The 13,233-nt window shown below is 34.0% G+C and overlaps 1 protein-coding gene across 5 annotated transcripts in view; it reads right to left on the reverse strand.

Moving 5' to 3' along the window:
* Positions 1 to 13,233, reverse strand: part of SPATS2L (spermatogenesis associated serine rich 2 like) — a 226,332-nt gene that overhangs the window by 59,899 nt on the left and 153,200 nt on the right. For all 5 annotated transcript variants that reach the window (XM_031960224.1, XM_031960227.1, XM_031960225.1 and 2 more), the window contains exons 3-5: positions 10,823 to 10,931; positions 5,953 to 6,002; positions 857 to 1,097 (exon numbers count right to left, since the gene is read on the reverse strand). In XM_031960224.1, the coding sequence (XP_031816084.1) occupies positions 857 to 1,097; positions 5,953 to 6,002; positions 10,823 to 10,931 (400 nt within the window). The remainder of the gene's footprint in view (positions 1 to 856; positions 1,098 to 5,952; positions 6,003 to 10,822; positions 10,932 to 13,233) is intronic.

Below are 13,233 nucleotides of genomic sequence, written 5' to 3' on the forward strand. Positions count from 1 at the left end.
CAAGTGCTACACTGTATGATCTTAGAGATAGGACACTTGACTGCTCTCAGCCTCAATTTCCTCACCTATATAATGGCATCTAGGTCCTTTCTGATTTCAAATCTGTGATCTCATCATCCAAATCCAATCTCCATATTTTACAGAGGATTTTTCCAAATAACATAGCAAGGTAGTATAGTTATTTGTTGAAATGATGACTACATTATTTAGGCATTTAGAAATTCGGTTAATTTGTGTGATTATGTTTATGATAAAGACTGTGCTTTGCCAGAAAATAAATTATGTCCAGAAGTTAAAAAAAAAAAACTATGCACATTATAGAGACATAAATTGTCTAATATGTCACGTTATATTCAAAGGAATATTTTCTTATAAAATAAGTATACTTCATTTTACAGAACTGGTAGGTTTTAGCAAAATACACCATAAAAATAATTTCTATAAACCAACAATCCTATTTCTTTTGACAATTTCCATGATTTACTCAGAAATCCATCTCTAAAATCTTCTATTGGATTTTTTTATGAGTTAAAAACTTTTACTGAGCAAGGGGTTAATATGACAGCTTGCCTCAAGGTATCCTAGTCACTTTGCCACAGCTACAATGCCACACCAGCTGCTGTTACAAGTCAGCAGCTAAGTGCATGTTCTATTTCTTGATAAATGGCCACTAGCACTTTCCTAACTTCCTTCAGAATTTCTGCTACAGGTTGGATATTCATTCTTTCTCTCAGGATGTCCACAGAAAGGTTTCCCTAATATTCAATTGGATCCCTCTCAGACACATGGCAAATCTTTTGTTTGTAACAGTCGTACTTGCTCTGGCTTGTATGTGGTCCTAGGGATGGACACTGACCTGTGACTTCTGCTTGCACTTGAAGTGGTTCCTCGGTAGCTGAGGGTTTCTTTTCCCGAGGGAGTCTTTCTGTTTTCTCCTGGGCAGACTCAGTGGAGGAACTGTCCTTGTCGCAGCCATTCACTTGGCAGTTGTACATTCCTGGTGGCACTAGGGAGGCTGCTTCTGTCTTGTCCACCTTATCCTTAGCATCTTTATTGCCTTGGTGCTGCTTGGACTTGCTCCGTTTTCTTTTATTGTTCTGGAAAAAGAAATAATGGAGAAAGAAACATTATTCCATGGAAACCCTTGAAATAAAAGAGAACAATTATATAATCTGAATGAAATGCGTTTTCACATTCATTTTCCAACTGTTCAAACAGAACCTGGGGGAGGTAGAGCTGCATTATTTAACAATTACCTGCCACAGCTAATTCACTGCCTATTAAAATTTTTGAGTAATAAGTGCATGTGTGTTAAAATGTTAGACCAAAAATATCCCCAACCCAACACCAAAAAATGAATGGTAGGTGATGCATCTGAGAAATCAATGGAGAAATATGTAGCATATAATTCAATGTTTATAAATAATGCTCCTGAAATGTTCAGAGGGACAAAAATATCATACTTCCAAATACAATATATGAAATGCAGTTTTAAAAAATATAATAAGCACCTACTGCATGCAAAGTGTCAGAGCAAGTAGTGAAAATTAAAAGGAAAAAAAATTAAATGATTTCTGTCCTTATAGAGCTTATATTTTACTAGGGACAGACAGGGTAGTAGTGGAGAGTTAATATGATGTGGATGATAGATAAGTGTTATATAAGGTAAGGAGTGTGGGGAGCAAAGGAAAGATCAAGCAAAGTATCATAAAACATTTGAGGAGGGAAAGAGAGGAGTTCAAAGAAAGTTAGGTAGAATAGGTATGACTGGTACCTTGAAGAAAAATAAGATATAAAAGTTGGAGGTGAGGAGAGTGCATTCTGGGTATGGGGAAATAGTCCATTGTAGAATATAGGGTTGAAAAAGTTACAGTGGAGACAGATTGCAGAAGGCTTTCTAAACCCGAGTTAGAATTTTATCCTTATAGACCCAAAGGATCCATGAATAGTTATTGTTCTGATCAAAGACAAAGTCATACTTGTGCAATAAGAAGATCATCTTAGTAGTTCAAACCATGGATTAGAGATGGGGGAACACTGAAAGCAATTGCACTAGCACAGGCAAAAGATGATCTATCTGACCCAAATGTATATGTATGTGAGGGAGTAGGAGAAGGCTGCCAGGAATGCTATGGAAGTCAAATTGATAAGAATCAGCAATTGATGAATTATGGGAATGAAGGAAATGAAAGAATCAAGTAAATTCCAAGAATCTGAAGCTAGAAGCTTGGAATGACTTTGTTGCCCTCAACAGAAATGAGGGGTTTTGAAGGAGAAGAGAAGGATTTAGAGGGGAAGAGGATGAATTCAGCTTTTGAATATGTTCAATTAGAGGTGATCTCAAGTGGGATATTAGATGGACTATTTACTAAGTGGTTGTAAATGTGGACAGGAATTAAGTAAAGGGCAGGAAATATAAATTAGGGAAACATTTGGATAGAAATAATAACTAAATTCATAGGAACTAAAGAAATCATCAAATAAGTGTAGAGAGAATTCCTAAAAAAAAATGTTGGAAAATAGATAACAAGCATGATATGAAGCCATGATGTAGGAGTGATGAATATTTTCAATTATTCAGATATTTGCTGAAGCTCTCAGACAAAAATGAAAAACTAGTAATTTCTTAATTTGTCATTTATAATTCCATCTTTTAAAAGCTAACGCAACCAAAGAAGGGAGGTGATTTGATCCTTGATCTTATTCTCACCAACACAGAGAGAGTAGAAATTATAGAAATCATGACAAAGTTCTAATAAAGAAGGAAAGGAAAACCAGGCATACATAGGCTAATATGAGCCTTATATTCTTTTATAAAAAATTCTGATGGATGAATTTTATTTTTCACCCGTTATTGCCAACATACTTCCATATAAAATATATCACAGACTTCAAATAAATAAGTAGCCCAACTGTGGACTAAAATAATATAGATGCAATCAGTCCTAGAGAAGAAAAGAGAATTCAGATGGGAAGAAAAAAGGACAGCAAAAAGAGATTATTTAAACAAAGGCAGGTAGAGGAGTGAACATGGAGTCAGTAAGATCCAATTTCAAATCCTACTAAGACATTTAGCAGCTTTATGACAGTGGAAAATTCACTTCTATCAACCTCAGTTCCTGAAATATAAAATGAGAATAATAATAGCATTTCTCCCAGGGTTGTTGTGAGGATCAAATAAGAACACACACACACATGTGCTATATATGTCACATACACACACGCGCACACACACACACACACATATATATATATATATATATTCAACATTTTGTAAACCTTAAAGCATTATGGAAATACTAGTTATTATTATTATTATTATTACTAAAAAGACTAATGTTCAGAGAAATTGTCAACTGAGTTAAATTTTTAAAAGACATGTACAAAAGATGTAGGCAAGAACAGGTAACAAAGAGTGAATTCAAAAGCCTTTCATGGTCCTTTAAGAATATTGTCAAGAGTGTTAATGTTCAGAATGAGCTAGACTGGCAAGTTAAATTTAGAACAACAGAAAGGGTTTTCATAAGGAAAAGAGAAAAATCAAAGGTGCTATCAGTCTTTGCTTAGGGTAGATGAGAGGATAAAAACCAACATTTAAAAAAGCTTTGCTGCTTGATTCGAATTTTGTTTTCTCTCTCAAGGAGAATGATCTTTGGCCTGGAAAGAACTGGAAAAAATAGCTAATAAAAATTGATACCCAAGATAAATAAGAAAATAGTAATAGAGTAACTAGTTGGCTTTGATAAGTTCAAGTTTCCAGACCCAGATGAACTACATCTTAGAGTAATGAAAGAACTGGCAACTGTTTGTGCTGATCACTATCAGTGATATTTGGAAGACTGTGGGACTAGGAAAGGGGTAAATGTTATCCTGTTGTTCAAATTATAGTCCAGGTAAGTCTATATTTGATTCCTGGAAAAATTCCAGAAAATATTAATAAAGGAATAGAAAATGAATATATATATATATATAAAAAGAAACAATGATCCTTAAGAACTAGCATGACTTTATCAAGAACAGTTCATACTAGATTAACCCAAGTGTTTCATTTCTTCCTCCTCCCCTCCCCCCATATAGAAGCAGCACAAAAGCCCTTTCTGTTGTCCTAAATTTTCTTTGCTAGACTCAGCTCATTTTGAACATTAACACTCCTGACACTATTCTTAAAGGACCATGCAAGGCTTTTTGTATTTCCAATTTGTTACCAATCTTTGCTTTCATCTTCTGTACATGTCCTTTAAAAATTTTACTCTGTCAATGATTTCTTTGAACATTAGTTTCTTTAATAATAATAATAATAGCTAGCATTTACATAGCATTTTAAAGTTTGCAATCAATGGCCTCTGAAGTACTTTTCAAGTCTCAATCTATGATCTTGTCATTTCAATTCCTTTTTTGATAGTGGTACCACACTAGAAGGAGGTAATAGTGCTGAAGATAGGATTTATTTAGATTTTTAGCAATGCATATGACAAAGTCTTTCATGCATTTCTCTGGAAAGTCGTTTAACCACTCCAAGTCAAATAAAAAGACTGACTAATGGCTTCTGCCTCAAAAACTTTAATCCTTTGAATTCTGTGATCATACACATTTCTCTGGATGTGGAGAGAATGGGAAATAAATTCTTTGTACATGGGCCTATAGTCTTGAAACAGGTCACCGTCTTTATTATAGAGTATACTCAACAGGGAAGGGCCCTCTGGATAGGCATGTGTGAGCAGATTAGAGAGATAAGGTACTTGTGTGAGGAATGACTTTCAATAAATTCAGTATATAATAGGAGGGTGCAGCTAGGTAGCACAGTGGATAGAGCACCAGCCCTTATCTGGTCTCAGACACTTAACACTTCCTAAGCTGTGTGACCCTGGGCAAGTCACTTAACTCCAATTGCCTCAGCAAATACACACACACACATATATATAAAGTAGGACAATTTCTTTGCCTTTCTGTTTTGTTTTGTTTTTTTTTGCTGAGGTAAGTGTGCGTATGTGTACATATATACATACATATACATTACATAATGTACAGGCATATGAGTATATAGATTGTATATAGATATACCTATATGTACATATACATAATGAACACAGTACATAATGAACACAGAACATATAGTACTGTATGCCATTAATGTACTTGTGCACATAGGCACATATACACATATTTTATATTATATGTATGTATTTAATGCATGTGTGTAGATATATGTTTCTATAAGATATCATTTATACATACATATGCATATACACACATATGTATACACCTAGATACATGTAACACACATGGTCTTACACAGTAATATACAATACACACGTGCATATAGATGTACACATAGATTGAAAAATAACATGTGTTCAATGTATTAATATAATATTCCTACAAATAGATACATTCATGTATATGATATAATATAAATGCAAGTATGTATATATGCATATATACATATATTATATATATATATGTAAATATATATACTTATACAAGTTGCACTCCCACATACTCACATATATTACAAGAATAGTTTCATAAAGCAACTCAGACCTAGTGCAGATTTCTTGTATTTGAGGAAGCTTGTGAAAGTTTCTTTAAAAATTTCTGGTCTATCTGAGTTGCTATATGATGCTTCTCATCTTTCTTACTCTAAATAATTTGAGATATATTTGGCCTGGAATCCTTTAAATTTCTGGATTAACTTGTCTTTACAATGTTTTTTTTTTAACTAGAAAGTTGTAAGGATACCTGAGGATAGACGATGTTTCCCTAAACTTAAGATCGTCAATGCACAAACAGTATAAGAGGCTAATAATGGGAAATACTCACTTTTTTTGATAAGTTTTGTGAATACAGATATAGATATGAATAAAATCAGCACAAAACATTATGCTAAAGCAGAAAAACAAAAGAATCTGGCTGAAGTTGCAACTGTTTTGAGATCAACATTGAATACTTTACCTTCTTCTTCCCCGTCATATTCCACTCTTTCAGTACCTGAATTGCACTGCCTAGACAAAGAAAAAGATCAGTCAACATACTGAGAAAATAAAACAACAATCAAAAAGATATCATCATTATACTATCTTAGGAGAAATTTTAAACTGCTTTAACAACTGAAATCTTTTCCCCCCCAACAAATCCAACATCTATTTTCTTGTAGTTCCTAAAATTCCATCTTCATGTCACTTATGATGGGACTTTTGCCTTGCTGAAATATTAATTCCTACTACTTTTCTATCACTATATTCTCTATATTTCTTTACTAAATTATCTCAGAGACAATGACTTATTTCTTCATAAATATGCTGTCAAAGGTAATATTAATAAACTTGTCACACTTGATGAATGGAAAAGTATATCTATAACCTCAGTGAAAAAAACCCAACAAACAAAATCATTCCAAATTTTGATAACTACAGAGGCCATATCATGCAACAGAAGATATAATCTTGATTTTTAGAATACAATGGTGTAATTGTTTATGAGACTGTCACTTTGAAGTAATGTAAATTTTAATTTCAGATATTATCACATTTCATTTACATACAGACAAATATATAATAACTCTCCTCCAACTCATGCTAATTGGGGAAAGGCTAACTTGAATGAATGGAAAGCCCTAGATTATGGAATACTTTTAAAGTACATTAAAATATTTTCCAGTATATAAATCTTCTGAATAAATCTAATAAAGTTAATCTATTCATTACTTTAAAGAGGCTGTTTTAATGACTGGACTAAATTGTAATTGGTCTAGCAATTGTTTACGAACTTAAAAATTGGGTCCCATTAGGTCAAAATTTTCAAGAGGATAAAATTGTCAGTACTCTGATTGTTTGGCTAGAAATGAAAATGGTGACCATAAGATAATCACTGTTCATATTTGGTTGTGGAAGACTTTGTTCATCAGGTCAAGTAGCTACGGATTGAATAAGTGGTTAATAATTGCTAATAGAAAACTGTTTTGTGTAAATTGTTGTTTTTCAATTGTTTCAGTCATGTTCAAGTGTTCATCGCACTTTTCAGGGTTTTCTTGGCCGAAATACTGGAGTGATTTGTCATTTCCTTCTGCAGCTCATTTTACAGATGAAGAAACAGAGGCAAACAGGTTGAAGTGACTTGCCCAAGATCACACACCTAGTATGTATCTGAAGCCAGGTTTGAACTAGGGGAGATGAATCTTCCTGACTGCAGGTTGGCACTCTGTGCACTATGGTGGCACCTAGCTGCCTTTTGTGTAAATTAATATTCTCCAAATCTTCCAGGCTACTTGAAAATTTTGTTATATTGCCTGCTTTCGATAATAACAACAATAATAACAATAGTAGTAGTGGTAGGATTAATAAAAACCTAGCACTTATACTTTAAAGTTTGCGAAGACTTTTACAAAATATTATGTCATTTTATTCTCACAGCATATTGAGGCCAAAAAATATTAAATGACTTGTCCAGTATCACACCACTACCAAGTATGTGAAGCTATATTTAAACTTGGTCTAGCACCCCGATGCCCAATATAATCTATATATTCCCAATATAATCTTTTTCCAGTAAAACTTTGTAATAGTTTGGCAGAAAAAGAACTATGTTTGAGTTCTGCCAACAGCTAACTGTAACCTTGGATGTGTCCTTTAAATTTTTTGGGCTTCAGTTTCCTCATCTATAAAGTGAGTCAACCTCAATGATTTTTTATAAGTCATTGCTTCCACTTGTAAATTCTAGAATTCTTATGAAGAAGAAATTTTGAAAACCAGAAAACTGTGTTTAAGGTAAATGAGTAGAATTCTAATTGCTCAGATGTCACTCTTTTTGTATTATAATATCATTAATATCATTGTCATTACTGCTTTGACTAGTGAGTTGACATACTAATTGTGCAATCCTTCTATTCATTAAGGCGGGGACTCTTATCAGTCAATATGTTGGCCTCAAATAAATTACTTAAGGACTTGACATAAAGAAATCTTATTTTAAAAAATATTCTGTAATTCAGACTTTATATGAACTTAGGCTACTTTTTCTTGAAACTTCCCAAAATTATTAAGATTGTCATGGTTAATCATTTTGAAGACCTCTGAAGAAGAAATTATGTCTTTTTTGGTAAACTCCTCAGAATGTTTTACAATCCTCCAAGAAGTTCTTAGAGCAAATCTGTAGTTCTCTTGAAATAATTTAAACCAATTTCCCTAATTTTGTATTTGCCATCTGCAAGAAAAGATCCTATTTTCTGCTTAGTTGTGCAACATTAAATTTTCTCCCAAACATTCAGATTTGGGTAGCTTTATGAGAATTAGAAGAAGGACTTGTGCTTGTTAAGAGAATACTGAGAGTGGGAATGATCAAGGTCTTCAAATATTTTTGTATATTTGTCATAAGGAAGAATTCAATGTGTTCTGCTTGATTCTAAACAGCATAAGGTTAAACATTAGCGCCATTTGCCCTAGTAACCAGAATTGTTCTATAATGGAAGAGGCCTTTGGAAAAGGGTAAATGAGCTCCCTGTCCCTGAAAAATCTTCAAGTGGAGTTTGGATGACCATTTTTTTGGTTTCATTTTACTGGGGATTCTTGTTCAGACACCTATTAAGCTAGGTGGTCTATGAGGCCTCTTGCAACTTGGTAGTTCTATGATTTTGTGGTCAAATAACAGTAATCTGGACAATGAATTTTAAAAGAGGAATTCCAAAGAAGAAAAAGAACTAATATCATAAATGAATGAAAAATGGATGAAATACCATTTGTTAAATGCTTATTTTGTGTCAAGTACCATGTCCCAAAACTCTTATAATTCAATTTAAACTCTACTCAGAATGTTTAAAGCTACTCGGACCACCCATAAATAACTTGTGCATGAATTCAAAAATGCTTGAAGCCTATTAAACTTCTACAAATTGAGTGCCTCTTAAAGGACTTGTACAAATGATCTTGGTTTTTTGTGGTTTTTAAGGGGATTTCTATTGGCCTACCAACCAGTGAATAGTGGTTTCTTAGCGATCAGAAGGCTTTATTAATGAGGTAACAACATTGGCAAGGTGAAATTTTCATGGGAGACAAATTTTCATGGAAGACTATTTAAATACAAATTGATTTGGTGACAGTCTATCAATTACTATGCTTTTCAGAAGGACCATTTTGTATTCAAAACATTTCCTGTAGGGAGCGTGGGAGTCCAATTGGTGAGGAACCACATCAATCCAAGGTATGGAAAGTGTTTTAACAGATCCTATTTGAAGCATCAATTTCTCTTGCAAAGAATACAGAAATGTAAAGCTAGATAAAAGTCACCAGAGTTAAAGATAAAGGGGAGGTGGGGTCAAGTTTGACCTAAAGTATAAAGAGGAACTTAAATAACAGCAATGATTTGAGTAGTATCAGATAGTACTCAAGACACACACTGTGCCTGTTCCACTGTGCCTGCCATCTGACTTGCATGTAATTGGTTACATCTATGCAACTATGAAAACTCAGGAATTTTCCTACTTCTGCTTCCAACTGGTGCTTCCTGGAATCATGCAAATTTTTTACTGTCTAAATATAAGTATAACGCACTACACGTTCAGTTGCCCCAGGTCACTTGGACCTTGCCTGGGAGACTGGTCCTGGTCATCTCATTCCAGGTCTGGACAATCGGGATCTAGAGGGATAAGAAACAGAACAAAGGTACCCTTTGTTCCTAAGAGCAATTTGTGAGGCTTTAAGGTGGCACAGTAGTTAAGACAGCTGGACTTGGAGTCTCAAAGAGCTTGGTTCAAATGTTTCCTTAGATACTAGTGGATGATGATGGACAAGTTACTTAACCTTTCTGGGTCTGAGTTTCCTCATCTGTAAATGTAAATCTGTAAAAAGCACATAATAATAGCATCCACTTTATAGGGTTGTTGAGAGGCATAAATGAGATAATATACATTAAGTGCTTTGCAAACCTTAAGACTACATAAATGTAAGCTTTTTTTTTTCAATGAAAAAGCCAAACTTACCAAAATTTTAAAATTTATAATCTTTCAAAGGTTTTCTATTCATTGCAGTAAAGTTAAAACTTGTTATTTTTGATTTGTTACCATTGGGGGAAAAAAGGCCTAGAGATATGAGTAGGGAACAGAGGTAGATATAAATAAGAGAAATTTTGCTTGAGTGGGGATAACAGGGTCATACTTCATGAATAAGAGAAATCAGAGACAAGCTTATGGAGTCCTTTAAATCCCAAGTGCAAGGGCTCTATTCATAAGGACAAATACAGATATGCTGGTTTGCTTTGGCTTTAAATTCCAAATGTGGTAAATGACCTTCATAGTCCAGAAAGAAGCATATGTCCCTCCCACAAAAAAAGCAAACCAATAAATTATTTAATGTCATTCATTTAATGTAATTAATTAAATCATTGTCATTCTCAACAGGACATCATGATCAATCAGTAAAGAATGGATTTGATTGTCAAAATATTAGTCAGGTCTGAATTTCAGGAAAGATGAATTGCCCATGATTAGTAGGATTATAATTTACTTTTTACTGTAAATATCTAAAGGTTTTTCCAGCAGAAAAAAGCAATTTTTAGCACTTCTCTTAATTTTTTTTAAGTGAGCCATGGACCCAAGGGAATTCATGAAAAATTTAGGCAACATTTGGTCTGCTTAGCATTTGTTAGAAGAAAAATTAAGAGAGTGAAAAACATTGAATATTCAACTTTCAATCATTCAACAAGCATTTATTAGGCAAGCATCCACTCTCTGGAAGGTTCAGTGATAGGTCTGCGGGAAGATATGGCATTGTCTTTCTGAAAAAGATAAAGGCTGTTTTTGATCTTTCTGGCTCAATGAAAAATTCAGGCTTACCATCCATGAAGGCTTGAACTGCTCTGTCTACATTATTATCAAATTGTTGTAGCACCAGCACTATTTCATTATTGCTTTTGTTGGGGACAACTGATCGAACTGCATAAATCTGAAGGGAAACAAAGAAGAAAACATTTATAATTTTTCCTCAATCTTAAAAAAATAAAAACACATTGAAAAGAAATGTAAAGAAGTCTTGAAGTATACATGGTAAATGTTTGCTAAATTGAATTAAACCATATATTGTAAATTATGTCTACATATGTATGTATATATACATATAATACCATATAGATATATATATATAATCACATACAAAGTAACATACACAGTAAATGTTTAATATGTTTGCTAAATTGAATTAAATTATGCTGTAAATTGTGTATATATGTATCTACATACATATATGTACAAAAAGTATATTTAATACACACACATATACACATAGTATATCGCATACACATACCCATTAAAGCACACATTAAAGGTTTAATATATCTTTTCTAAATTAAGTTAAATTGTAAATCAAAAGGGCAGAATTTTTTAAAAATTTTGAGTTTTATACATGTTCACTACCTGGATCTTACCCTAAAGACATTCTTATAATTGTCAAGAGATGTTTTCATATGATGCAAATGGCAGGAGAAACATAAACAAGTCTCATGAAATCAATGTAAGCCTTAACCACTGTGGAACCAATCTGTTATTATAATAAAGAAGGGGAGGGGACAGGAGAGAAGCAGCTGCTACCGATATCTCTGAAGACGAGCCAGCCTGCCCCCATTCTGGGGATGCTTGCAACTGGCATATAAAAGCAAGTGACATGTATTCAAAAGCTAACCACATCATACCATTGTTGTTAAAAGGAGGAAAAAGATAAAAAGGACGTGGTCAAACCGAAGCAAGGGAAGCATAGGGTGGCTGGAGGGCTTATTCTTTGTAGCTACATTCATGTTTCCTATTGTTGCCTATATTCCAGGAGAAGGGAGATTTGCTCCCAAATTGCTTAAGGTCTTGGGTGCAGAGATTATTGCCATAGGGTAATGTGGCGGTGAGTAATCGGTACCAGAGGGTCAGCTTCCTTGCTATCTCTTAGGTCATTTTTTCTTCCTTAGGGTAGTACAAAGTTGGAAGTCGTAAGATCCCAAAACAAGCAGCAAAGTGACAAGACAGAGAGCACATATCTAGTTGGACTAGCTTCCTACAGAGCAGTTCAATTGTGACTGCTTTCACTCACCACTTTTCTCTCACTCAACCAATTAATGTTAATAGTGGTAGAAGCTGGTGGAAGGAGAAAAAGAATTGAAGGGATTAGGACAGCCAGTGGTTAACTGTGGGAATTGGGTAAAACATACTGATTCCATCTTATGACAATTCTGGAGTTAGTTCAGTTCCCTTTCTATTCAATTATGTGCCTAGTCCAACTTTCATCTTGTGAGAAAACTATTAAATTGTGAGGATTTTTTCATTGTTTGAACCTAAGCTCTGCATGGCTAGGAAGCTGGATCAGTCCTGCTACTTGGAGTTCCTTAACTGAGGACCATGGTTATGCTGATCAGAAATTCAGTCAGATTCAAAGATGAATGCAAAGAGTTTTCTCACAGTTGTACACTTCAAGCTATCCATATGTATTATCTGAAAATTGACCCTATACTGATCAATCATTTATCATTTCCATGGTACTTTGTTTTTAGAAAATTTGGGGAAGTGGGGCATTCTTTTTTTCTTCAGGGATTGTCTGTTTACCAAATCTCCCAATTTGTAATATCTTTAATCTTATGTCTAAATAGAAATCATATTACCTAATGTTGTAATGTTTCCTTTAATGAATCGATCTTGCTTAATTTTTTTTTTTTTTGCTGAGGCAACTGGGGTTAAGTGACTTGCCCACAGTCACACAGTCAAGACGTATTAAGTGTCTGAGGTCAAATTTGAACTCAGTCCCTCCTCACTTCAAGGTGGCTGCTCTATCCACTGTGGCACTGCCCCCTTGTTTAATTACTTTTTAAAAATGTATATGCATCTGTCTCTTCCTATATTTGGGGTCCAAGCCTAAGTTAAGAAGGCCTGGTCCTGATTTGCCAGGCAATTGTCATGCATTGCTTAATAAACTGATATGCTCAAAAGATCAAACCTTTGTTTCCTTAGTCATTTAATTTTTCACTTGCCAGAGAAGGGATAAGAAAGAATAATTTCCATATGACAGCTATACTTGTAATAGATACAAGATTCATTCAGTCTTCATGAACCTGGCAACTATGATTACAGGTATACCTCAGAAATAGTGTGGAATCTGTTCCAGACCATCACAATAAAGGGAATATTACAATAAAATGAAACTATATAAGAGGGAAGGATGGTGATAGGGTGCAGAAAGCAATTAGTTGGAATTAAGACCAGTAAGTGGTTAT

This window comes from Sarcophilus harrisii, chromosome 3, assembly GCF_902635505.1.
Source record: "Sarcophilus harrisii chromosome 3, mSarHar1.11, whole genome shotgun sequence".
NCBI lineage: Eukaryota > Metazoa > Chordata > Mammalia > Dasyuromorphia > Dasyuridae > Sarcophilus > Sarcophilus harrisii.